The 26,477-nt window shown below is 36.7% G+C and overlaps 1 protein-coding gene across 1 annotated transcript in view; it reads left to right on the top strand.

The window, feature by feature from the left end:
* LOC124093499 (phospholipid-transporting ATPase ABCA3-like) overlaps nucleotides 1–26,477 on the top strand; it is a 167,521-nt gene that overhangs the window by 11,659 nt on the left and 129,385 nt on the right. The window contains exon 4 of the mRNA XM_046445959.2: nucleotides 7,636–7,777. Within this exon, the coding sequence (XP_046301915.1) occupies nucleotides 7,636–7,777 (142 nt within the window). The remainder of the gene's footprint in view (nucleotides 1–7,635; nucleotides 7,778–26,477) is intronic.

The following is a 26,477-nucleotide window of genomic DNA, read 5'->3' as shown; positions in this document are numbered from 1 at the left end:
GAAACTTCTAATACTAGTAAATGAATTTAGCAAAGTAGCAGGATAAAAAATCAACACCCATAAATCAAAGGCTTATCTGTATATCAGTGACAAATCCTCTGAAAGGCAAACAAGGAAAACTACCCTATTTATAGTAGCCTCAAAAAAAAAGGAAACTTGGGAATCAACATAATGAAAGAGGTGAAACACCTCTACAATGAAAACTACACAACGCTAAAGAAAAAATTAAAGAAAACCTTAGACAATGGAAAGAACTCCCTTGTTCTTGGATAGGCAGAATTAATATTGTCAAAATGACCATAATACCAAAAGCATTATACAGATTCAAAATCCCAATGACATTCCTCATAGTAATAGAAAAAGCAGGAGCTGGGGTTGTGGCTCAGTGGTAGTGCATTTGCCTAGCATGTGTGAGACACTTGGTTCAATTCTCAGCACCACATACAAATAAATAAAATAAAGGTCCATCACCAACTAAAAAATATTTCTTTTTAGTTTTTATTTATTTTTAGTCATACATGACAGTAGAATGCATTTTGATATATAATACATACATGGAATGTACATATATCAATCATATTGTCTATTCTGCTGCCCTTCCTATCCTCCCTACTCCTCCCCTCCTCTCCTATCCTTTCTCTCTATCCAATCTAATGTGACACACTTTTTTTTCTTTTTCTCATTACTACAACATATATGTATTCTGTATAACAATGAGATTCTCCTTTCATCTTCTGTGCAATTCCCCTTCTCCCTCTTTTCCCCTCCCACCTCTCTTCCCTATTTAGTGGTAGTCTACTTCTCATGCTTTTCCTCCCTATCCCATTTTGAGTCACCCCCCTTATATCAGAGAAGACATTCGTCATTTGTTTTTTAGGGATTAGCTAACTTCACTTAGCATAATCTGCTCTAATGCCATCCATTTGCCTGCAAATGCCATGATTTTATTATTTTTTAGTGCTGAGTAATATTCCATCGTGTATAAATGCCACATTTTTAAAATCCGTTCATCTATTGAAGGGCATCTAGGTTGGTTCCACATTCTAGCTATTGTGAATTGTGCTGCTATAAACATTGATGTGTCTGTGTCCCTGTAGTATGCTCGTCTTAGGTCTTTTGGGTATAGTCTGAGAAGGGGAATAGCTGGGTCAAATGGTGGTTCCATTCCCAGCTTTCCAAGGAATCTCCGTACTGCTTTCCAAATTGGCTGCACCAATTTGCAGTCCCACCAGCAATGTATGAGTGTACCTTTTCCCCCCGCATCCTTGCCAGCACTTATTGTTGTTTGACTTCATAATGGCTGCCATTCTTATTGGAGTGAGATGGTATCTTAGAGTAGTTTTAATTTTAATTTCTCTGATTGCTAGAGATGGTGAGCATTTTTTCATGTATTTGTTGATTGATTGTATATCCTCTTCTGAGAAGTGTCTGTTCAGGTCCTTGGCCCATTTGTTGATTGGGTTATTTGCTTTTTTGTTGTTTAACTTTTTGAGTTCTTTGTATACTCTAGAGATTAGAGCTCTATCTGATGTTTGAGGGGTAAAAATTTGTTCCCAGGATGTAGGCTCCCTATTCACCTCACATATTATTTCTCTTGCTGAGAAAAAAACTTTTTAGTTTGAATTTGTCCCATTTGTTTATTCTTGGTTATAACTCTTGTGCTATAGGTGTCTTATTAAGAAATTTGGGGCCTGCCCCCACGTGATGAAGATTAGGACCAACTTTATCTTCTATTAGACACAGAGTCTCTGGTCTGATTCCTAGCTCCTTGATCCATTTTGAGTTGACTTTTGTGCATGGTGAGAGAAAGGGATTCAATTTCATTTTGTTGTATATGGATTTCCAGTTCTCCCAGCACCATTTGTTGAAGATGCTATCCTTTCTCCATTGCATGGTTTTAGCACCTTTGTCTAATATAAGGTAGTTGTAATTTTGTGGATTTGTCCCTGTGTCCTCTATTTTGTACCAATGGTCTACCAGCCTGTTTTGGTGCCAGTACCATGCTGTTTTGTTACTATTGCTCTATAGTATAGTTTAAAATCTGGAATCGCGATACCACCAATTTCACTTTTCCTGCTTAGAATTACTTTAGCTATTCTGGTCTTCCTGCTTAGAATTACTTTAGCTATTCTGGTCTAATAGATTGCTCATTCCTTTGGTTTGGACCTCTATACCCTTTTGTATCCCAATAACTCTTAAGTTTGGTTTCTTTATGTTATCCCATAATTCTTGGATATTCTGCTCATGATTTCTTAACATTCTCGCTGAGCTGTCTATGTTCTTTTCAAGTTGAAAAACTTTGTCTTCGTTGTCTGAAGTTCTATCTTCTAAGTGTTCTACTTTGCTGGTAATACTCTCATTTGAGTTTGTAATTTGGTTTATTGTTTCCTGCATTTCCAGGATTTCTGGTTTTGTTTTTTTTTTTTATTCTCTATCTCCCTGTAGAGTTGATCTTTTGCTTCTTGGATTTGTTTATGTAATTCATTGTCAAAGTGATCTTTCATTGTCTGAATTTGCTGTATAATGTCTTCCTTGAGACTCCAGATCATCTGAAGCATGTATATCCTGAACTCCTTTATCTGACATTCCATCAGCTGCAGATATTACATCATCTAATGTTGAATTGACCTGTATTGTTTGTGGTCCTTTCTTTCCTTGTCTTTTCATACTGCTCATGTTTCTTTCTAGCTTTGTGAAACTGTTGTGTTAATGGTTTTCCCCTTATATATTTATATTATTCTTTTATAGCTCCTAAATCCCTCTTTTGCAGAGAAAGACAATGTTCCCAATATCAACAGTACATCACCTAAGCACAAGTTTTCATTATTAATACATTTATAGTTATATTCTAAGTCTACAGATATTGGTTTTAATTATTATTTAAGAATATAGTCATTAGTTTCATAAAAGGCATACCATATCTGGTGGCATAAAGAAAACTTAATTTCAGACGAAGGATGTTATACTTAGAGGGAAAGGGGTGAGGGTATGAGGTTAAACTAACTTAGCAACATTGGGGAACTCTAACCAATAGACTGGTAATTTATGGAAGAATGTATAGACTCAACCTTTTATCTGTATTTAGATAGTTATCCTATGTATAGATAGCAAAAGTTAGGAGGTTGAAAGTGGGATAGAGGGAATACGAATGAAGAAAAGAAAAAAATAACAAGGAAGAAAAGAGAAATAAGAGAGAAGTAAAAAGAAGATAGAAATAAAGAAAAAAATGGGGGGAAGATGGGGTATATGCAATTCCTCTATATTATATTATTTTGGTGATTTGGTTGTTCATGCACAGTCCTTGGTTTCACATATGTGGAGGTTGTGAAAGAGAGAAGAAAAGAGAGAAAGAGAAAAGTCAAGTCTTTCAGAACACTGTTTTCCTTGCTTCCAGTAGGTGGCGTTGTCTATTCCTAGCTTGAGCCTCTGTGTTCAGGGTGGTGGGTATAGCCAATATGAAAGGACATTAGCTTCCACCTGTATCTTCCCTACTCTAGTCTCTGAGGTGGAAACCAGGTGCCTGTACAGTTGTTGTTTTGCGTTGATAGCTACAACCCCCAAAAGCTTGTGGGAAATATTTTGAGTTATCGCAGCTAAGGGTGGAGGAGTTGGAAACCAGGTACCTGGATCAGCTGCAGAACCATGCTGGTAGCCACACCCCCTTTTATGGGTTTTAAGTGTTGATGGGCTTCCTCCAGACTAGCACGCGGGGCGGGGCTGGGCTGGGCTTCCTCCTCCAGTCTGGCTTGGCGCCGGGCTTCCTCCTCCGCGCTGGGCTGGGCTGGCTCCGGGCTTCCTCCTCCAGGCTGGGCTGGGCTGCCTAAAAAATATTAAAAAAAAAAGAAATAGAAAAAGCATTCATGAAATTCATTTGTTAAAAAAAAAGACACCCAGAATAGCTAAGCAATCCTTAGGAAGAAGAGTAAAAGCAGGTAGCATTCCTATACCAGACCTTAAACTATACTATAGAGCAATAGTAACAAAAATGGCATGGATGGGGCTGGGATTGTGGCTCAGTGGTAGAGTGCTTGCCTAGCATGAGTGAGGCACTGCACCACATATAAATATGAAGGTCTAACAAATTTTTTTTTAAAAAAAGAATAGCATGGTATTGCCACCAAAATAGACTGGTAGTCCAGTGGTACAGAATAGGGGACATAGAGACTAACCCACATAATTACAGTTATCTTATGTTAGACAAAAGTGCCAAAAACAAATGGTGCTAGGAAAACTGGAAATCCACATGCAACAAAATGAAATTAAACAGTTCTCTCTCACCCTGCCCAAAACTAAACCTAAAGTGGATCAAGGACCAAGGAATTAAACCAGAGACCCTACGTCTGATAAAAGAAAAAGTAGGCCCAAATCTCCATCATGTCAGATTAGGCCCCAACTTCCTTAAAAAAATATTTTTAAAAAAGAATACAAACAACAAGTGTTGGCAAGGATGTAGGGGGAAAGGCACACTCATACACTGCTGGTGGGACTGCAAAATGCTGTAACCAATATGGAAAGCAGTATGGAGATTCCTTGGAAAACTCAGAATGGAACCACCTTTTGACCCAGCTGTCCCTCTCCTCGGTCTATACTCAAAGGACTTAAAAACAGCATACTACAGGGACACAATCACATCAATGTTTATAGCAGTATAATTCACAATAGCTAAACTTTGGATCCAACCTAGATGCCATTCAATAGATGAACGGATAAAGAAACTGTGGTATATACACAATGGAATATTACTCAGCAATAAAAGAGAATAAAATCATTGCATTTGCAGGTAAATGGATGGAGTTGGAGAATATTATGCTAAGTGAAGTTAGCCAATCCCAAATGTTTTCTCTGATATAAGGAGGCTGATTTATAGTGGTGTTGGGAGAAGAAACATGGGAAAATAAGACGAACTATAGATAGAGCAAAGGAGTGGAGGGAAAGGGAAAGGGCATGTGGGTAGAAAAGATGGTGTAATGAGATGGATAACATTACCCTAAAAACACGTATGAAGACAAAATGGTGTGCATATACTTTGTATAGAACCAGGGATATGAAACAGTTCTCTATATGTGCAATATGAATTGTAATGCATTCTGCTGTCATATATAACAAATTAGAATAAAAACATTTAAAAAAGTATACCTCAGGAAATGAACTTAGAAGACACAATATTTGGATAAATTATTTGTGAAGCATAAATCTGATAATGTGCTGATATCCAAGATATTTTAAAAAGTCCTATAGCTCAATAAGAAGAAGACATTCAAATTTTGATATGAGGATAGTTCTGCAGGGGACATGCATGAATGGCCAATAAAGACATGAAAAATATGCAGTGTAGAGCCTTTGGAACTCTCATACTATGAAATTTTGCTCAGTAACAAAAAGGAATCAATGACTGAAAAAAGTAATTACATAACTGAATCTCAAAAACATCACGTTGAATCAAAGAAACCTATACAAAAGAGAATAATACTGTGTATTTCCACATGAACTTCCATAATAGGCAAAATAAATATATGATGAGGGGTATTAGAGGGATTCATTGGGCCAAGGGCATAAGTGAACTTTCAGAAATGAAGGCACTGTGCATCTTGCTAGTGTTTTGTGTTACAATAAGTGTATGTATTGTCATTTGTCAAAACTCAGTGTACAGTTATGATTTGTGCATTTCATAATAGGTGAATTCACTTCGAATAGCCATAAACATATTATATAATGTGTGTGTGTATATATATAATATGTGTGTGTATACACACACACACACACACACACACATTTTTCATGTTTCTTTGTTTCCGAACCCATCCTTCTGTACTCTGCCCTTTGATACATTCATTGCATTTCTGATTTCCCAGAAATGTGTTACATTTCCTAATCCTGGACTCTGGAGACAGTTTGCAAGACTTGGAGAGAAAGAACGTTCTTATTGGCTTTCTGTCTGCTTTTAATTCTTCTGAAAGTCTTCTAAGCATCACTTCTTTGTTTTGTCAGTAGCAGTTTTTCCCAAAGTGGAAGCCAAATACATTTTGTAGATTGTCCAAAACTTTTCAAAATCAGCTTCATTGCATCCTCTCAAATACTTACCACTAGGCAACTTGAGCTTATTAAGGAATCTAAGTCCCAGTCTCAAAGGATCCCTCCTTCAACCTAAGAGAGACAGCCCTCTACCTGACTCTGTCACCTCTTCAGAGGTCTATGTATTAGCCCCTCAGGGTCTCTCCTCTATATTTATAACTTTTAATAATTTCAACATATTGGTTTTGTTCCCTTAGTTATAGGTCTGGCAGGTACTTTTCTGCTATTGTTACCTGTATAATATCTCAAAATTCTCATACTTTCACTGTGTATGGTTCATTTCCTGGCTATGCCTTGAAGAGATCATACCACCCTATTGTGTAATGATACCATAGTTTCAGCAGTCTCCTTTGCAGTTGATTCCAATATATTTACACCATATATAACATTATAAGACATTTAGGCAGATGTTTTCTTAATATTATTTGAGGTCTGCATCCAAGTCTGTTCCTGTAAATGAGATTTCTGAATCAATTAGTAAATGAGCTATAGTTAAAATGGTTTTTGCCTCCAAAATTCATGTTGAAATCTAATTGCCATTGTAATAGTATTAAGGGGGTACCTTTAAGAGGTAGTTAGGAAAAGAGGACTCTGCCCTTATTGGTGGAATTAATAGTGTTATGGAAGGGAGAGTTTGGCCCCTTTTGGCTTGTGTTTTACTTTGCCTTTAACCTTTTACCTTGTAGAGAAAAAGCATTCCTTCACTCCAGAGGATAAGACATCACCTTTGAATCAGAATCATCAAACATGCTTGTCCTTAAAAATTGAAATTCTCAGCCTCTATAACTATAAGAAAGTAAATTTCATTATCATTTAATCTAAAATTCTAGTATGGCAACATTAAATGGACTAAAACAATCCATGTGTATTTTTGTTAGACATTGCCTGATTCTCTATTGGAATTGTGTGATTTTCATTCCACGTAAAATTTTTTAAAATGCTCGTTTGTTGGGCTGGGGTTGTAGCTCATTGGTAAAGTGCTTGCCTAGTACCTGTGAGGCCCTTGGTTTGATCCTCAGCACCACATAAAGATAAATAAATAAAATTTTTGTGTCTATCTACAACTAAAAAAATTTTTGAAAAGAAAAATGCTTGTTTATCTACAGCTTTGCAAGCAGATAGATTGGTGATATGATAGGTAAGAAGGATATCAGATATCTCTGTAGTTTTAATTTACATTTATTTCACTACATGACATTAAGAATTTTTAATGTCCATATCATATACAACCACAAGGATCCTAATTGGAATAAGATGTACTTCATGTTTGTATAAATATGTCAAAATATGCTCTGCTGTCATATATAACTAAAAAGAACAACAAAAAAAGAATCTTTTAATGTACCAATGGGCCATGTGTATATCTTGTTTTGTTCATTATCTGTGTTTTGAGAATTAAAATGTAGATATTATTGTTTTTTTCCAGGAATTCACAGCCACTTTGACCTCAGATGAGGCTCATCCCTCAAATTGCATGGTTTTTTATTTGGCCTGAACTTTTCTAATTTTTTTCAGATTTGTTTGGTTTTAAACATAGCTTATTTTCTTTTTTGCTACTTCTAGGTAAAATATCATCTGCGTTTTACAAGAGTACAGAGGACTATCTGGTGGCCAGACAAGGCAGGCTGGAAAACAGCTTATCTTTTTCCTGATCATCCTTCTCAAGGCCCCAGGAACCCGAATCTTAATGATGGAGGAAGTCCTGGTAAGCAGATCCTTCAGCTCTCTTATTTTTATTATCACAGTTGTATACTAGTGTGTCATATCTGTTAAATATTTATATTTAATAGATGAGAAAATGTTTATTGTAAATTTGAAGTGGTTTTTTAAAATTTTTATTTTATCTTTTCAATCTATACATTTGGTGAACTTACTAGATATACCCATGCTTTGTCTATTTTCAATTCTCTTATTAATATACCTTTTAGAATTTTTATTTTTGATTAACATGTATTCATTGTACACATTTGTGGTTTGCAGTGTGGTGTTTGAACACACGCTTACAGATACACTGATGCCTTCCTTTATCTACCTTCTCCCGCTTTCTAACCTCTTCATAATCACTATTTTACATTCAAGTTGACTCTTTTTTGATTTCTACATCTGAGAGAATTTGTAATACTTGTCTTTCTGTGTCTTTTTTCACTTAACATGTCCTTCAGTTCCGTCTGTTTTTCTGCAGATAACTGTATTTCATTCTTCTTTGTGACTGGATAAATATTGTGCATATATGCCATATTTTCTTTATCCATTCATTCGTTGACAAGTACCTAGGTGGATTTCATATCTTAGCTATTGTTAATAGTGCCACAATAAACATGGGCATATGGGTATGTCTTTGGTGTGCTAATTTCATTTCCTTTGAATATATATCCAGAAGTGGTATCACTGGATTTTACGGTAGATCTATTTTTAGCTTTTTGAGTAGCCTCCATATTGTTCTCCACATTGGTTAAACTAATTTACATTCTCACCAATAGTATATGAGAATTCCCTTTTCTCTACATCCTCACCAGCAATTTTTTTAATAATAATACCCATTCTAACTGGGTGAGATAGTATTTGTCCCATTCAGTTAGTTGTCACTTTGTTATTTTGATTATTCCCTATGCTGTACAGAAACTTTTTAGTTTGATGCAATCCAAATTGTCATTTTTGGTTTTTTGCTTTGGTTTCCTGTGCTGTTGGAGTCATATTAAAAAAATCACTACCGATGCCATTACCTTGAAGTATTTTCCCTATGTTTTCTTTGAATACAAGTTTCAGGTTTTAGATTTAAGTCTTTTATCTATTTTGAGTTTATTTTATACAGGGTGAGAGATAGAGGGTACAAGTTTCAGTCTTCTGCATATGAATATCCAGTTTTCTCAGAACCATTTAGTGAAGAAATTGTTCTTTTATCAGTGTTTGGTTTTGGTGCCTTTTTCAAGAATCAGTTGGCCAAAGATCCATGAGTTACTTCTAAGTCCTCTATTGTGTTTCATTTGATCTTTGTGTCCGTTTTTATGCCAATACCACACTGTTTTGATTATGATGGCTCCATACTAATCTTGAAATCAAGTATTGTGATGCTTCTAACTTTGTTATTTTTATTCAAGGCCATTTTGACTAGTCAGAGTATTTGGGGCTTCCATATGAATTTTATAATTATTTTTTTCTATTTCTGTGAAAAATTTAATTGGTATTTTGATCAGAGCAGAAATAGAGATGAAAAAATCTATGAAATAAAGAGTTTTTAGAAAAGATAAACAGAAATTAACAAGTTTTAGCTAGACTACAGAAAAGAGAGAAGATCCAAAAATCAGAGATGAAAAAGGAGACATTAAAACTGATATTGTGGAAATACCATGGAGACTATTACCAACAAGTATATGGCAAAATATTAGAAAAACTAGAAGAAATGTATAAATTTATGGACACATATAACCTGCTGAAATTGAATTATAAAGACATAGAAAACCTCAACAGACTAATAACTATTAGTGAAATTGAATCAATAAGAAAGAGTCTACCAATAAAGACAAGTCCTGGACTGGATGGCTTTAATGCTGAATTCTAGCAAACCTTTGAAGAAAAACTAATGCCAGTTGTTCTCAAAGTACTTAAAAGAATTGAAAGGGAAGAAATGCTTCCAAACTGTTTACAAGGTCAGTATTACCCTACTACCAAAATCAGATAAGAACACAACAAGAAAACTTTAGAATAATATTCCTGTATACACAAATACAAAAATTCTCAGAAAAAAATTGTAGCAAATTGAATCCAACAGAATATCAAAAAGCTTGTTCACCATGATCAACTTAGATTTATTCCAGAGATGAAATGGTGGTTTAATATATATAAATTAATAAATGTAACACATCAATACATTGAAGGATAAAAATCATATGATCATCTCAGTAGGTGCATAAAAAAATCAACATCCCTTCATGTTAAAACCCTAAACAGATTAAGTATATAAGGATTGTACCTCAACAAATAAATTTGGTCATGTGTGAGAAACTCATAGCCAACATATTGAATGGGGAACTAGTATAGTATATATAATATTGAAAGCATTACCTGGAGCAGTTAGGCCAGAGAACACACTATTTAAAAATGATAAATTCAGTGAAGTTGCAAGAAACAAAATCAACATACAAAAAATCAATAGCATTTTATACACCAATAATGTGATTGCTGAGAAATAAATCATAAAATCAATTCCAAAATAATACCTAGGATTAAATTTCTTGAATTTTTTTTCATTATAATTAGGTATATATGACAGCAGAATGCATTTTTATTCATTGTACACGAATGCAGCACAGCTTTTCATTTCTCTGGTTGTATACGATGTAGCATTGCACCATATGTGCAGTCATACATGTACCTAGGATAATGATGTCCTTCTTATTCCACCATCTTTCCTGTCCCCATGTCCCCTACCCTCTCCTCCCTCCCTTTTGCCCAAAGTTCCTCCATTTTTCCCATGTCCCCTGCCATTATGAATCAGCCTTCCACTTATCAAAGTTTTTTGAGGACTGGTTTATTTCACTTCGCATGCTATTCTCTAGCTCCATTTATTTACCTGCAAATGCTGAATAATATTGCATTGTGTGTGTGTGTGTGTGTGTGTGTGTATATATATCTATATATATCTCTCTCTATATATATATATATCTATATATTGTATATATATATATTGTATATATATATAGTATATATATACATATATTGTATATATATATAGTATATATATATATTGTATGTATATATATATATATACACACACACACACACACACACACACACCATACTTTCTTTATCGATTCATCTATTTAAGGGCATCCAAGCTGTCTCCACAGTTTAGCTATTTTGAATTGAGCTGCTATAAACATTGATGTGGCTGTGTCCCTGTAGTATTGCTGATTTTAAGTCCTTTGGGTATAAACCAAGGAGTGGAATAGCTGGGTGGTTTCATTCCAAGTTTACTGATGAATCTCCATACTGCTTTCCAGAGTGATTGCACCAGTTTGGAGTCCCACCAACAATGTATGAGTTTACCCTTTTTCCCACATCCTCACCAGCATGACTGGAGTGAGATGAAATCTTAGAGTAGTTTTGACTTGTATTTCTCTATTTGCCAGAGATGTTGAATAGTTTTTCATATATTTGTTGAATGACTTTATTTTTTCTTCTGTGAAGTGTCTGTTCAGTTCCTTAGCCCATTTATTGACTGGGTTATTTGTTTTTTTGGTGTTAAGTTTCTCGAGTTCTTTATATAACCTAGAGATTAATGCTTTATCAGAAGTGATAATCTGTAGGCTCTCTTCTCACATTATTGATTGTTTCCTTTACTGAGAAGAAGCTTTTTAATTTGAATCCATCCCATTTATTGATCTTTGATTTTACCTCTTGCACTTTAGGGGTCTTGTTAAGGAAGTCAGATGATAGGTCTACATGGTGAAGATCTGGGCCTACTTTTTTTTTTTTTTTTTAGATATGAAAATGGAAATTTTATTCTGAATATCAATGTTGCTTTGCAATTTTTAGTGATCACCTTAATTTAAAATGTAGACAAAAATGAGTCAGTCATAAAGACTGGCACAACACTGTACAGTTTGGCATTTTCTTTTTTTAATTAATTTTTTATTTATATATGATAGCAACCATCAACCTTCAGACACATGAGTGTTAGTTGCAGATGATTCCATGCTTCAGCCTTCTAGTCACTCCAGTGATGTCAAGTAGAATGCGAAACTAGTGGGGTAGGGAGGGGGAGCATGGGAGGAATAGAGGAACTCTAGATAGGGCAGAGGAGTGGGAGGGAAAGGGAGGGGGCAGGGGTTAGCAAGGATGGTGAAATGTGATAGACATTATTATCCAAAGTACATGTATGAAGACACAAATTGGTGTCAATATACTTGTATACAACCAGAGATATGAAAAATTTTGCTGTATATGTGTAATAAGAATTATAATGGGCCTACTTTTTTTCTACTAGATGCAGGGTCTCTGGTTTAATTCCTATCCAGATCCACTTTTAGTTGATGAGAGGGTGCAGGGTGAGAGAGAGTGGTTTAATTTAATTTTTCTATATTTGAATTTGCAGTTTTGCCAGCACCATTTTTTGAAGAGGCTATCTTTCCTCCAGTGAATGTTTTTGGCATTTTTGTCTAGTATGAGATAACCATATTTATGTGGGTTTGTCTCTGTGTCCTCTGTTCTGTACCATTGGTCTGCAAGTCTATTTTGGTGCCTTCCAATACCATGCCATTTTTGTTACTACAGCTCTGTAGTGTAATTTAAGGTGTAGTATTGTGATGCCTCCTGCTTCACTCTTCTTGATAAGGATTGCTTTGACTATTCTGAGTCTCTTATTTTTCCAAATGAATTTCATGATTGTTTTTTCTATTTCCATGAGGAATGTTGTTGGGATTTTAATTGGAATTGCATTAAATCTGTAAAATGCTTTTGGTAGTATGGCCATTTTGCTTATATTAATTCTTCCTATCAAAGAACATGGGAGATCTTTCCATCATCTAAGGTCTTCTTCAGTTTCCTTCTTTAGTGTTCTGTAGTTTTCATTGTATAGGTCTTTCACCTTTTTTGTTAGATTGATTCCTAAGTATTTTATTTTATTTTAGTCTATTGTGAATGGAATAGTTTTACTAATTTCTCTCTCAGAGGGTTTCTCACTAATGTATAGAAATATATTTGATTTATGGGTGTTGATTTTGTATCCTGCTGCTTTGCTGAATTCTTTTGTTAATTCTAGAAGTTTTCTGGTGGAGTTTTTTTGAATCATGTCATCCGCAAATAGTGATAGTTTGAGTTCTTCTTTTCCTGTTCATATCCCTTTAATTTCTTTCATCTGTCTAATTGCTCTGGCTAGAGTTTCAAAGAATGTGTTGAATAGAAGTGGTGAAAGAGAGCTTCCCTGTCTTATTCCAGTTCTTAGAATGCTTTCAATTTTTCTGTTTAGAATCATGTTAGCCTTAGGCTTATCATAGATAGCTTTTACAATGTTGAGGTATATTCTTACTATCTCTAGTTTTTCTAGTGTTTTAAACATGAAAGGGTATTGTGTTTTATCAAATGCTTTTTCTTCATCAATTGAGATGATCATATGGTTTTTATCTTTAAGTCTATTCATGTGATGGATTATGTTTATTGATTTCTATATGTTGAACCAACCCTGCATCCCTGGGATTAACCCTACTTGGTCATGGTACACTATCTTTTTAATATGTTTTTGAATGTGATTTGCCAGAATTTCATTGAGAATTTTTTCATCTATTTTCATTAGGGATGTTGGTCTGAAGTTTTCTTTCCTTGATGTGTCTTTGTCTGGCTTAGGTATCAGGGTGATAGTGAGGAGTATTGGTATTAATTCTTCTTTGTAGGTCTTGTAAAACTCGACTGAGAATCTTTCTGGTCCTGGGCTTTTCTTGATTGGTAAGCTTTTGATGGCATCTTCTATTTCTTTGCTCAAAATTGATCTACTTTAATTGTGTATTTCCTCCTAATTCAGTGAGGGAAGATCATATGTTGATGTCTTTGAGATTTTCTATTTTATTAGATAATAAATTTTCAAACTAGTTTCTAGTTATCTTCTGTATTTGAATAGTATCTGTCATGATATTCCCTTTTTCATCACAAATTTTAGTAATTTGAGTTTTGTCTCTCCTCCTTTTAATTAGGTTGGCTAAGGGTTTATCAATTTTATTTATTTTTTCAAAGAACCGGCTTTTTGTTTTGTAAATTTTTTAATTGTTTTTGTTGTTGTAGTTGTTGTTGTTTCAATTTCATTGATTTCAGCTCTGATTTTAATTGTTTCCTGTCTTCTACTTTGGGTGTTGATTTGTTCTTCTCTTTCTAGAACTTTGAGATGTAATGTCAGGTCATTTTATTTGTTGACTTTTTTAATGCTTTTCATGAATGAGCTCAATGCAATGTACTTTTCTCTCAGTACTGCTATCATAGTGTACCAAAGATTTTGATATGTTGTATCAGAGTCCTCATTTACCTCTAAGAATATTTTTGTTGTTTTCTTCTGCCATCTATGCATCACTCAGTAGAGTAAATAATACTCCACTGTTAGAATAGTTTCTATATTTTATTTCGTCATTGATTTCTAATTTCATTCCATTATGACCTGATAGAATGCAGTGTAGTATCTCTGTTTTGTTTTTTTTTTGTATTTGCTAAGAGTTGCTTTGTGGCATAAGATATGGTCTATTTTAGAGAAGGATCTATGGGCTGCTGAGAAAAAGTGTATTTGTTCATTGATGAATGAAATATTCTCTATATGTCTGTTAAATATAAAATATTGATTGTATTTTTGAGTTCTATAATCTCTTTGTTTAGTTTTTGTTTGAAAGATCTATCCAGTGATGAGAGAGGTGTGTTAAAGTCACCCAGTTTTTTTTAAGTAACTTTGTTTATTTAATTTTATGTGGTGCTGAGGATTGAATCCAGTGCCTCACATGTGTCAGGCAAATACTCTACCACTGAGCCACAACCCCAATCCCACCCAGTTTTATTGTGGTGGGTCTATTGGATTCTTGAAATTTAGAAGGGTTTGTTTGATATACGTAGATGCTCCATTGTTAGAGGCATAAATACTTAAAATTGTTGTCTTCCTGATGTGTTATTCACTTAAGCAGTATGAAATGTTCTTCTTTATCCCTAACTTTTGTTTGGAGTCCACTTTATCTGATCTGAGGATGGAAACCCCTGCCTGTTTATGCAGTTCATGTGAGTGGTATGTTTTTTCCAATCCTTTCACCTTCAGTCTGTTAATGTCTTTTTCAATAAGATGAGTCTCTTGAAGGCAACATATTGTTGGGTCTTTTTTAAAAAAAATCCAATTTGCCAGTCTGTATCTTTTAATTGATTAGTTAGGCCATTAACATTTGGAGTTTTTATTGAAATATGGCTTGTATTCTGGTCATTTTTGTTTGTTTTTGGTTTTTTACTTGAGTTGGTTTCTTCTTTGATTGGTTTTTTTCTTTAGTGTAGTTTCTGCTGATTTTCATTGTTGTTTTTCATTTTCTCCTCCTAGAATATTTTGCTGAGAATTCTGTTTGGTGCAGGCTTCCTAGTTATAATTTCCTTCAACTTTTGTTTAACATGGACGGTTTTTATTTCAAATCTGAAGCTTAATTTTGCTGCATATAAGATTCTTGGTTGGCATCCATTTTCTTTCAGAGCTTGGTATATGTGGTTTCAGGATCCTAGCTTTGAGGTTCTGGATTGAAAAATCTGCTGAGATCCAAATTGGTTTTCCCCTACATGTAATCTGAAACTTTTCTCTTATGGCTTTAGTCTATCCTTATTCCGTATACTAGGCATTTTTATTATACTGTGCCTTGGTGTAGATCTCTTGTAATTTTGTACATTTGGTGTCCTGTAAGCCTCTTGTATTTGATTTTTCAATTCATTCTTCATGTTTGGGAAATTTTCTGATATTATTTCATTGAAGAGATTGTGTATTCCTTTCCTTTGTATCTCTGTGCCTTCCTCTATACCAATAAGTCTTAGATTTGGTCTTTTAATGGTATCCTATAATTCTTGAGGTTCTGTTCATGGTTTTTTCTTACAATCTTCACTGTGTGGTCAACTTTATTTTCAGGATTGTTCGTTTTGCCTTTATTGTCTGAGGTTTTGTCTTCCCAATGATCTAGTCTATTGGTGATGATTTCTATTGAATTTTTTTGGTATGTTGTTTCCTTCAATCATTTCTGGTTTATTTGATTGTTTGTTTTTCAGAATCTCTCTTTCTAATATTTTGCTACCTATTTTTGCTCTCTTATCTCAATTGTTGCCTGAATTTCCTGTCTTATCTCACTGCTGAAATGATTGTCACCTATGTTTGCTCTCTTATGTCATTGATTTGCAGATCATTTTAATTATGTACAATCTGAACTCCTTTTGACATTTCATCTACTATGCAGTCAATGGATTCTATTATTGTATCATCTTGGGTTGTCTGGGGCACTTTCTTCCCTTATCTTTTCATGTTCTCCATGTGACTTCCCCTCTAGCAGTGTGGATCTGAGGTGTTACAGTTTCTATCCTATAATCTTATAGTGTCTCTGCAGGTTTCTGATGTCTTGCCTTTAAGGGGGAAATCCATATTTATTAACAGCACCCAATGCAAGCAATATGTAGCTTTAAATCAAATAGTTCCTGTTTAGATGATTACAGTTTTGTCACAATAAACTGAAAGTATGTGTTCAGGGGCCAGGGTTGAGACTCAGTGGTAGAGCACTTGCCTAGCATGTGTGAGGTACTAGATTGATCCCCAGAACCACATAAAAATAAACAAAGGTTAAAAAGGGAATGATTTTAATATATGCTATGTAAACAGTAGATTTGCAAAATGTTCTACTGTTTCTACTGGTGGACAACGAGAGAAACGGGGAGGTGTGGGGGTGATGTTTATGAGGTAGGAAGTGAGAATATAGAGGTATTAGGAATAGTAGAAATAGTGAAAGATGTATCAAAAGAAGTTGGCTGTTAACAGGAGAAAAGAAAGGGGTGACCCTGTGAAAGGCACTGTCCTATTTATGCAACAAGATGGTAGCTATTAGCACACCTAACAGGGATACCTCTGGTGTAACCAAGCCTGCAGAGACCGTGGTGATCATCTTGTGGGTCCTGGCTGTTGTCCCAGAGGGAAGTCACCACCACATCCCTAGTTGTGGCAGCTCTAGTATCAAACCTGTAAGAACCTTAATGTTGGGTTTCCAGTGCCTGTCCAGTGTTCCAAAATTGATGCTACTGCAACTAAAGATGGTGGCAGTAGTAGCAGAGGTAAGTCAAGATGGCATTGCACGTGTCCCAAAATGGAGGCAACTACTTTCAGAGATGGGGCTGAAAGGATGGGCCTTAAGATGGCTGCCTGTTCAGAGATACAGCACTGTGGCATACTGTGGTGTGATGGGCAGCTGCCACCAGGCCCAGAATGTTGTCCCAAAGTGGAGGCTACTATATGGAGAGGGCTACGGCAATGGCTGCAGCAGTGTCCCACAATGGAGGCAGGCTTAGGGAGCCAAGCATTGGTAAATGGGGAGCCATAGAGTTCTCTTTAGCTCCAAGCAGGGGAGGGTCCCAGGCCTAGTAGGCTCCTGCTCAGGTCAGAGGGTCAGCAGGGGCGGTCCTGGGCCTGACTTGGGCCCAGGGGCTCCAGTGGGAATCTGTGGGTTGGCCGGGGTGTTTTTTGCCTGACCTGGGCTCTCACTGAAGGTTGGCAGGAAAATACTGGACCTGGGTCTGGGCTCTGGTGTGGGTTGGTGGATTGGGGGAAGTGGTCCTGGGCTTTACCTGAGCCTGGGCTCCTGCACCTAGGAATGCATTTAACCAAGGAAATAAAAGACCTAACCTATGAAATTTAAAAAGCTGATGAAAGAAATTGAGGATTAAAAAACTGGAAAAACCTTCCATGTTCATGGTGAAGAATTAATATTGTTTAAATGTTCATAAACCCAAAGCAATTTACAGATTCAAAGTAATAGCTATCAAAAATAATTATCTTCTTATAATTGTGGTTTGGTGTTCTGCTTTCCAAATGTATTGGCACTGCTGGTCTATGCATGTCTACATATAATTCTATTAATTTGATATAAAAATTATGGTATTTTTTAATTTAAAATTTTATTTTTTATATTATCTAACATGAAAAACCCTTATATGGAATCTGGGTTTACTAAACCATCCTAGAATTTTTTTGTTTTATCTTTTTAGTTATATATGACAGTAGATTATATTTTGACATAGTTATACAAACATGGAGTACATCTTATTAGGATCCCAGTCTTTTGGTTGTACATGATATGGAGATTGACTTTGGTGTATTCATATATGTACATAAGAAACTTAAGTCAGATTCATTTCATTGTTTTTCCTATTCCTGTTCCCCCTCCCTTCCCTTCATTTGCCTTTGTCTAATCTACTGAAATGTTATTCTTCCCCTCTGCCCCTTGTTGTGTATTAGTATCCACATTTTAGAGCATACCAGAATTTTATGTTAAACAAATTTCAATGGAAGAGAAAAGCTTTTTCTCCCTTTGGCATTAGCCAAAAATTAGAAGCAGCATAACCCATAGGGGAATAATGAACTTATTATATAAATAATTTAAAATAATCTTCTTGAAATATTGAAGTACTTAATGCTAAAACAAGCATTTAAACTCAATGTACAGGAATATTATGAATTAGCTAATTATTTTTGGGAGGAGGGAGGATTATTCCAGGCAGTGGGAATTAACTCATGATCAAATGCAGAACAGAATGTCTCATTCAGGGAATTGCATTACTTTTTTTTTTTTTTTTTTTGCTGTTTTTTCATAGCTATGTTAAGTGCATATAGGAGGCTATTAGATATGAGCTCCAGTGGTATTTTGGTTAGTGCACAGAACTTACAAGATATGAATCTAGAAGGTGAACAAGTAATTAGAGGCCTATTGTGCTAAGAAAAGAATATGAAGTTTATTTTGGAAATTATGAGATACAGAGGTATAGCCATGTTTAGCATGATTAGGAATAATAATATATATGGTAGTGATATCTCTCTACAGTTGTTGGCACACATAGTTTATATTTTTGGATTTCCTTTATACCTAAATGCAATATTTAGTTCCATATTATTGCTAAACAAAAATTTATTTCATATAAAGTTACTTTTGGACTTTGGGTGTCATATTACTTGAGACAGGCTATACCCTTAGTTTCTTGTAATATCACCTTATGTGGTGGAGGGACTGTTACAGAAGAGAAGATGGAGGACTGAGGTAATGTCCAAATTAAAGAGGAGTAAGAAAATACAAGCATACAAGGATTAAGAGTTTCATGTGTATTCCAGATATGTTGTTGATTCCACATGTCAAAATATATTTTTCCAATTTCCAATTTTTTCCATACTGTACTTTATTGAACAGAAATATTTTAATTCGTCTTTTTTTTTTCTTCTTGCTGTTTTTTGGTTCCGGGGTTTCATTTATTTTCTATTTATTTTTTTTCTTTAAAAACATTTCCAAGTTACAGTCTCTCCAATAATTAAATCTAAATTCTTTTTTCCCATTATTTTTAATTTTATTTATCTATTTTTATGTGGTATGAGGATCAAACCCAGTCCCTAAATCTAAATTTAGGATCAAACCTCGCACATGCTAGGCAAGCGCTCTACTGCTGAGCCACAACCCCAGTCCCTAAATCTAAATTCATAACACTGACAACACCAAGTGCTGGTAAGGATATGGATCATCAGAAACTCACTCATTGCTAGGAGGAATACAAAATGATAATGATACTTTGGAAGACTATTTGGCTGTTTCTTACAAAACTGACCATATTTTTACCATACAATCCAGCAATCACATTCCATGGTATTTTCCCAAAGGAAGCAACTAAGATGTCCTTCAATTGATAAATGGGTAAAACAGTTTGGGGTACATCCCGACCAGTAATCTGGTTGTTATTCAGAACCAAACAGTAATGAGCTATCAAACCATAAAAAGACTTGAGGAAACTTAAAACTGCATATTACTACGTGAAAGAAGCCAAACTACACATGGTAGTATTCCAAACTGGTGATATTCTGGAAAAGGCCAAAGTATGAAGAAAATAAGATCTTTCATTACCCAGGAGTTGTGGGAGCAGGAAGAATGAAGAAAGAGCACAAAGTATGTTTATAGTAGTGAAAAGACTCTGCATGATTCAAAAATAGTGGATACAAGCCATTATACATTTGTTCAAAACCCATAGACTGTACACCCTTGATGTGTTAATGTCCAATCATCAGTTGTAATAAATGCATGCTCTAGTGAGTGATGTATGGGAGTAGAGTTGTGGGAAATCTCTGTACCTTCTTTGTGGTTGTGTTGAAAACTTAAAATTTCTCTTAAAACTAAAGTTTTTGCCAAAAAAGAAAAAAGAATCTACACCCTTTTATAGGTAGAATTGCATTTAGAAAGCCTATTTTAATTTTGAGACAATGTGAATTAGATTCAGGTTAAGAATTATCTCATAATGTAAAAATCTGTGATGGATTCTCAAAGCAATTATGTCCAACTAGTCTTGATACAAGAGTCATATTAGGTGGTGCATGCCTGTAATCCCGGTAGCTCAGAGGCTCAGTCAGGAGGATTTTGAGTTCAAAGCCAGCCTCAGCAACTTAGCAAGGCCCTAAGCAACTCAGTGAAACCCTGTCTCTAAAAAAAATGGCTGGGGGTGCTGGAGTTGTGGCTTAATGGTAGAGTGCTCTCCTAGCATACGTGAGGTACTGAGTGTGATCCTCAGCACTACATAATAATAAATAAAATAAAGGGAGGGGAAGATGGCGGAGAGGGGAGTGCATTGCCCCCATGTGCCACGTCACTGTGTGGGAGAATGACGAGTCAGGACGGCTAAAGGCTATCTTGTTAGGAATTTCCAGCAATAGTGGGGTGCTCCGGAACCTGGAGGAAGGATTTCCATCGCACGAGGATCGGCTACGGGGACTCAAACGCGAGAGATTTGTCGCACGGAGGGTAACACTGCTTATTCAGCAAATCGCCCCGCGGCTAGAGTCTGCGGCTCGCGCTGGGAAACGAGGAGATAGCGACGCAGGGATACAGCGCTGCAGTTTCTGCCAGCCGTGCAAGCACCGTACTCAGTGCTGAATTCTGAGTTGGAGACTGGGGAAGGAAGCGGTCCAATTCAGTTCTCCACACCAGTCAGACAACAGAGGAGGCCAGCGGCCACCATCTTGGAGAGCTGACGTCACCATCCCTGTTTTCGACTGACCGCAGCTCATTCAGCCATAGAACAGGTAATTTCAGGCTGCCATTCACCTGCAGCTTGCAGACAAATTACTCAGGCTCAGTGCTAAATAACCCGCGGAAACTGCTTCTTGGAGCCTGCTCTTATCAGAGCATACACCAAGCACGGTGCAGCCGAGTTCCGGCTCCCGGAACTGCTCTGGCCCAGGGCTAAGGAGCCCATGGAAACTGCTTCTTGGTCCGGGTCCTGCTGAGTACTGTGGAGGTAAATACCAACCGAGCCTTCGTGGGCAGTGGCAACAGGACTGAGACGGGGCCTGTGAGGGCCGGTCAGGACTTACGCGTTGCTTTGGTCACCCGGCAAAGGGAATGAAATGCTGCCATTCACATAGGATACCAACATGGCAGAGATCTGATGTCATCAGAAAGCGGCGAAGGAGAGAACTTCATCAGTACCAGCGGCGACAGAAACAGTTGGTCTCCTGGTAGGGAGGGTGAGTCACAGACACCCGAGTCTCTCTCGCTTTGATGTCGAGCCAGAGGGGAGGAGCCGGGCCGCCGCCCGCGCCCGGAGCAGGCCCAGCGGCTCGCTGGCGTGGTGGTCGCATGACCCCAGTTGGAGAGGGGGCGGAGCGGAGCTGCCACCCGCGCCCGCAAGGTGGGCAGACCTGCGACCGACAGGCAGAACAGGCCCAGTGGTACGCGGGCATGGTAGGAGGGGCAGGGCAGAGCTGCCGCCCGCGCCTGCAAGGTAGGCAGACCTGCGACAGACCGGCGGGTCAGGCCCAGCGGCCTGCCAGCGTGGTACACACGTCACCCCAATTGGAGTAAGGGCAGAGCAGAGCCTCCTCCCGCGCCCAGAATAAGCCCAGCAACCCGCCGGCGTGGTAGACACGTCACCCCAATTGCAGTAAGGGCAGAGCAGAGCCGCCGCCCGCGCCTGCAAGGTAGGCAAACCTGCAACCGACTGATAGAACACGCCCAGGGGTCCGCGGGTGTGGTAGACACTTCACACCAATTGGAGGAGGGGCAGAGCATAGCCGCTGCCCGCGCCTGCAAGGTAGGCAGACCGCCGACCGACCCTGCAAGGGAGACTTTTCAACTATACAAGAGCAATATAAATATATAGGGGAAAAAACATTTCAAAAACACAACAGTTTCACCAAGCAGAAAGAAACGCGAGCAGTATGAAAAGACAAGGAAAGAAAGGACCACAAGCAATGCAGGTCAACTCAACTTTAGAAGAGGTAACAGCTGCAGCAGATGGAATGTCAGATAAAGAATTCAGGATTTACATGCTTCAGATGATCTGGAGTATCAAGGAAGACATTAGACAGCAAAACCAGACAATGAAAGATCACTTCGACAATGAATTACACAAACAAATCCAGGAAGCAAAAGATCAACTATACGGGAGATAGAGGTTATAAAAAACAAACAAACAGAAATCCTAGAAATGCAGGAAGCAATAAACCAACTTAAAAACTCAATTGAGAATACTACCAGCAGAGTAGAACACTTAGAAGATAGAACATCAGACAATGAAGACAAAGTATTTCAACTTGAAAAGAACATAGACAGCTCAGCAAGACTGTTAAGAAACCATGAGCAGAACATCCAAGAAATATGGGATAACATAAAGAGACCAAACTTAAGAGTCATTGGGATACAGGAAGGTATAGAGGTCCAAACCAAAGGAATGAGCAATCTGTTCAATGAAATAATATGAGAAAACTTCCCAGACTTGAAGAATGAGACAGAATCCCAAATCCTAGAAACCTACAGGACGCCGAATGGGCAAAATCATAAGAGATCCACACCTAGACACATTATAATGAAGATGCCCAACATACAGAATAAGGAGAGAATTTTAAAAGCCACAAGAGAAAGGAAACAGATCACATTTAGGGGTAAACCAATCAGGATAACAGCTGATCTTTCAACACAGACTCTGAAAGCTAGAAGATCCTGGAATAACATATTTCAAACACTGAAAGAAAATGGGTTCCAACCAACAGTTGTGTATCCAGCGAAATTAAGCTTCAGGATGGAAGATGAAATTAAAACCTTCCACAATAAACAAAATTTAAAAGAATTTGCAGCTAGAAAACCATCTCTTCAAAACATCCTCGGCAAAACATTACAGGAAGAGGAAATGGAAAATAACAATGAAAACCAACAGTGGGAGGTAGGACAGTAAAGGGGGGGAAATAATCAAAGAGGAAAACAAACCATGTTTAGTAACATAAATAAACAAATATGGCTGGAAGAACAACCCATATCTCAATAATAACCCTAAATGTTAATGGCTTAAACTCACCAATTAAGAGACACAGGCTAGTAGAATGGATCACAAAACAAGACCCAACAATATGCTGCCTACAGGAGACGCATTTGATAGAAAAAGACATACATAGACTGAAGGTGAAAGGTTGGGAAAAACCATATCACTCAAATAGACTTTGGAAACAAGCAGGAGTGTCCATACTCATATCAAATAAAATAGATTTCAAGCCAAAGTTAATCAAAAGGGATAAAGAGGGACACTACCTACTGCTCAAGTGAACCATACACCAACAAGACATAACAATCATAAATATATATGCCCCAAACAATGGTGCAGCTATGTTCATCAAACAAACTCTTCTCAAGTTCAAGAGTCTAATAGACCACCATACAATAATCATGGGAGACTTCAACACACCTCTCTCGCCACTGGACAGATCTTCCAAACAAAAGTTGAATAAGGAAACTATAGAACTCAATAACACAATTAATAACCTAGACTTAATTGACATATATAGAATATACCACCCAACATCAAGCACTTACACTTTTTTCTCAGCAGCACATGGATCCTTGTCAAAAATAGATCATATATTATGTCACAGGGCAACTCTTAGAAAATATAAAGGAGTAGAGATAATACCATGCATCTTATCTGATCATAATGGAATGAAACTGAAAATCAACGATGAAAGAAGGAAGGAAAAAGCATACATCACTTGGAGAATGAACAATAGGTTACTGAATGAACAATGGGTTATAGAAGACATCAAGGAGGAAATTAAAAAATTCTTAGAGATAAATGAAAACACAGACACAACATATCAGAATCTATGGGACACATTGAAAGCACTTCTAAGAGGAAAATTCATTGCTTGGAGTTCATTCCTTAAAAAAAGGAAAAACCAACAAATAAATGATCTCATACTTCATCTCAAAATCCTAGAAAAAGAAGAGCAAAACAACAGCAAAAGAAGTAGAAGGCAAGAAATAATTAAAATCAGAGCTGAAATTAATGAAATGGAAACAAAAGAAACAATTGAAAAAATTGACAAGACTAAAAGTTGGTTCTTTGAAAAAATAAACAAAATCGACAGACCCTTAGCCATGCTAGCGAAGAGAAGAAGAGAGAGAACTCAAATTACTAGCATACGGGATGAAAAAGGCCATATCACAACAGACACTTCAGAAATACAGAAGATAATCAAAAATTATTTTGTATCCTTAACTCCAATAAATTAGAAGATAGTGAAGGCATAGATAAATTTCTTAAGTCATATGATCTGCCCAAATTGAGTCAGGAGGATATAGACAACCTAAACAGACCAATATCAATTGAGGAAATAGAAGAAACCATCAAAAGACTACCAACTAAGAAAAGCCCAGGACCGGATGGGTATACAGCAGAGTTTTACAAAACCTTTAAAGAGGAACTAATACCAATACATTTCAAGCTACTTCAGGAAATAGAAAAAGAGGGAGAACTTCCAAATTCATTCTACGAGGCCAACATCACCCTGATACCTAAACCAGACAAAGACACTTCAAAGAAAGAAAACTACAGACCAATATCTCTAATGAACCTAGATGCAAAAATCCTCAATAAAATTCTGGCGAATCGGATACAAAAACATATCAAAAAAATTGTGCACCGTGATCAAGTAGGATTCATCCCTGGGATGCAAGGCTGGTTCAATATACGGAAATCAATAAATGTTATTCACCACATCAGTAGACTTAAAAATAAGAACCATATCATCATCTCGATAGATGCGGAAAAAGCATTCGACAAAGTACAGCATCCCTTTATGTTCAAAACTCTAGAAAAACTAGGGATAACAGGAACATACCTCAATATTGTAAAAGCAATCTATGCTAAGCCTCAGGCTAGCATCATTCTGAATGGAGAAAAATTGAAGGCATTCCCTCTAAAATCTGGAACAAGACGGGGATGCCCTCTCTCTCCACTTCTGTTCAACATAGTTCTCAAAACACTGGCCAGAGCAATTAGACGAAAGAAATTAAAGGCATAAAAATAGGAAAAGAAGAACTTAAATTATCACTATTTGCAGGTGACATGATTCTATACCTAGCAGACTCAAAAGGGTCTACAAAGAAACTATTAGAGCTAATAAATGAATTCAGCAAAGTGGCAGGATATAAAATCAACATGCATAAATCAAAGGCATTCCTGTATATCAGCGACAAATCCTCTGAAATGGAAATGAGGACAACCACTCCATTCACAATATCTTCAAAAAAAATAAAATACTTGGGAATCAACCTAACAAAAGAGGTGAAAGACTTATACAATGAAAACTACAGAACCCTAAAGAGAGAAATAGAAGAAGATCTTAGAAGATGGAAAAATATACCCTGTTCATGGATAGGCAGAACTAACATCATCAAAATGGTGATATTACCAAAAGTACTCTATAGGTTTAATGCAATGCCAATCAAAATCCCAATGGCATTTCTTGTAGAAATAGAGAAAGCCATCATGAAATTCATATGGAAAAATAAAAGACCCAGAATAGCAAAAACAATGCTAAGCAGGAAGTGTGAATCAGGTGGTATAGCGATACCAGACTTCAAACTATACTACAGAGCAATAGTAACAAAAACAGCATGGTACTGGTACCAAAACAGGCGGGTGGACCAATGGTACAGAATAGAGGACACAGAAACCAATCCACAAAACTACAACTATCTTATATTTGATAAAGGGGCTAAAAGCATGCAATGGAGGAAGAATAGCATCTTCAACAAATGGTGCTGGGAAAACTGGAAATCCATATGCAACAAAATGAAACTGAATCCCTTTCTCTCGCCATGCACAAAAGTTAATTCAAAATGGATCAAGGAGCTTGATATCAAATCAGAGACACGCCGTCTGATAGAAGAAAAAGTTGGCTACGATCTACATACGGTGGGGTTGGGCTCCAAATTCCTCAATAGGACACCCATAGCACAAAATTTAATAACTAGAATCAACAAATGGGACTTACTCAAACTAAAAAGTTTTTTCTCAGCAAAAGAAACAATAAGAGAAGTAAATAGGGAGCCTACACCCTGGGAACAAATCTTTACTCCTCACACTGCAGATAGAGCCCTAATATCCAGAGTATACAAAGAACTCAAAAAATTAGACAATAAGAGAACAAACAACCCAATCAACAAATGGGCCAAGGACCTGAACAGACACTTCTCAGAGGAGGACATACAGTCAATCAACAAGTACATGAAAAAATGCTCACCATCTCTAGCTGTCTGAGAAATGCAAATCAAAACCACCCTAAGATACCATCTCACTCCAGTAAGATTGGCAGCCATTATGAAGTCAAACAACAACAAGTGCTGGCGAGGATGTGG

The sequence above is a fragment of the Marmota monax genome, unplaced genomic scaffold (genome assembly GCF_021218885.2).
Source record: "Marmota monax isolate L192 unplaced genomic scaffold, Marmota_monax_Labrador192_F-V1.1 WCK01_AAM20220418_F8-fsc00035, whole genome shotgun sequence".
Classification (NCBI taxonomy): Eukaryota; Metazoa; Chordata; class Mammalia; order Rodentia; family Sciuridae; genus Marmota; species Marmota monax.
The sequence above is the reverse complement of the archived record's forward strand: the minus strand, read 5'-3'. Positions and strand labels throughout refer to the sequence as shown.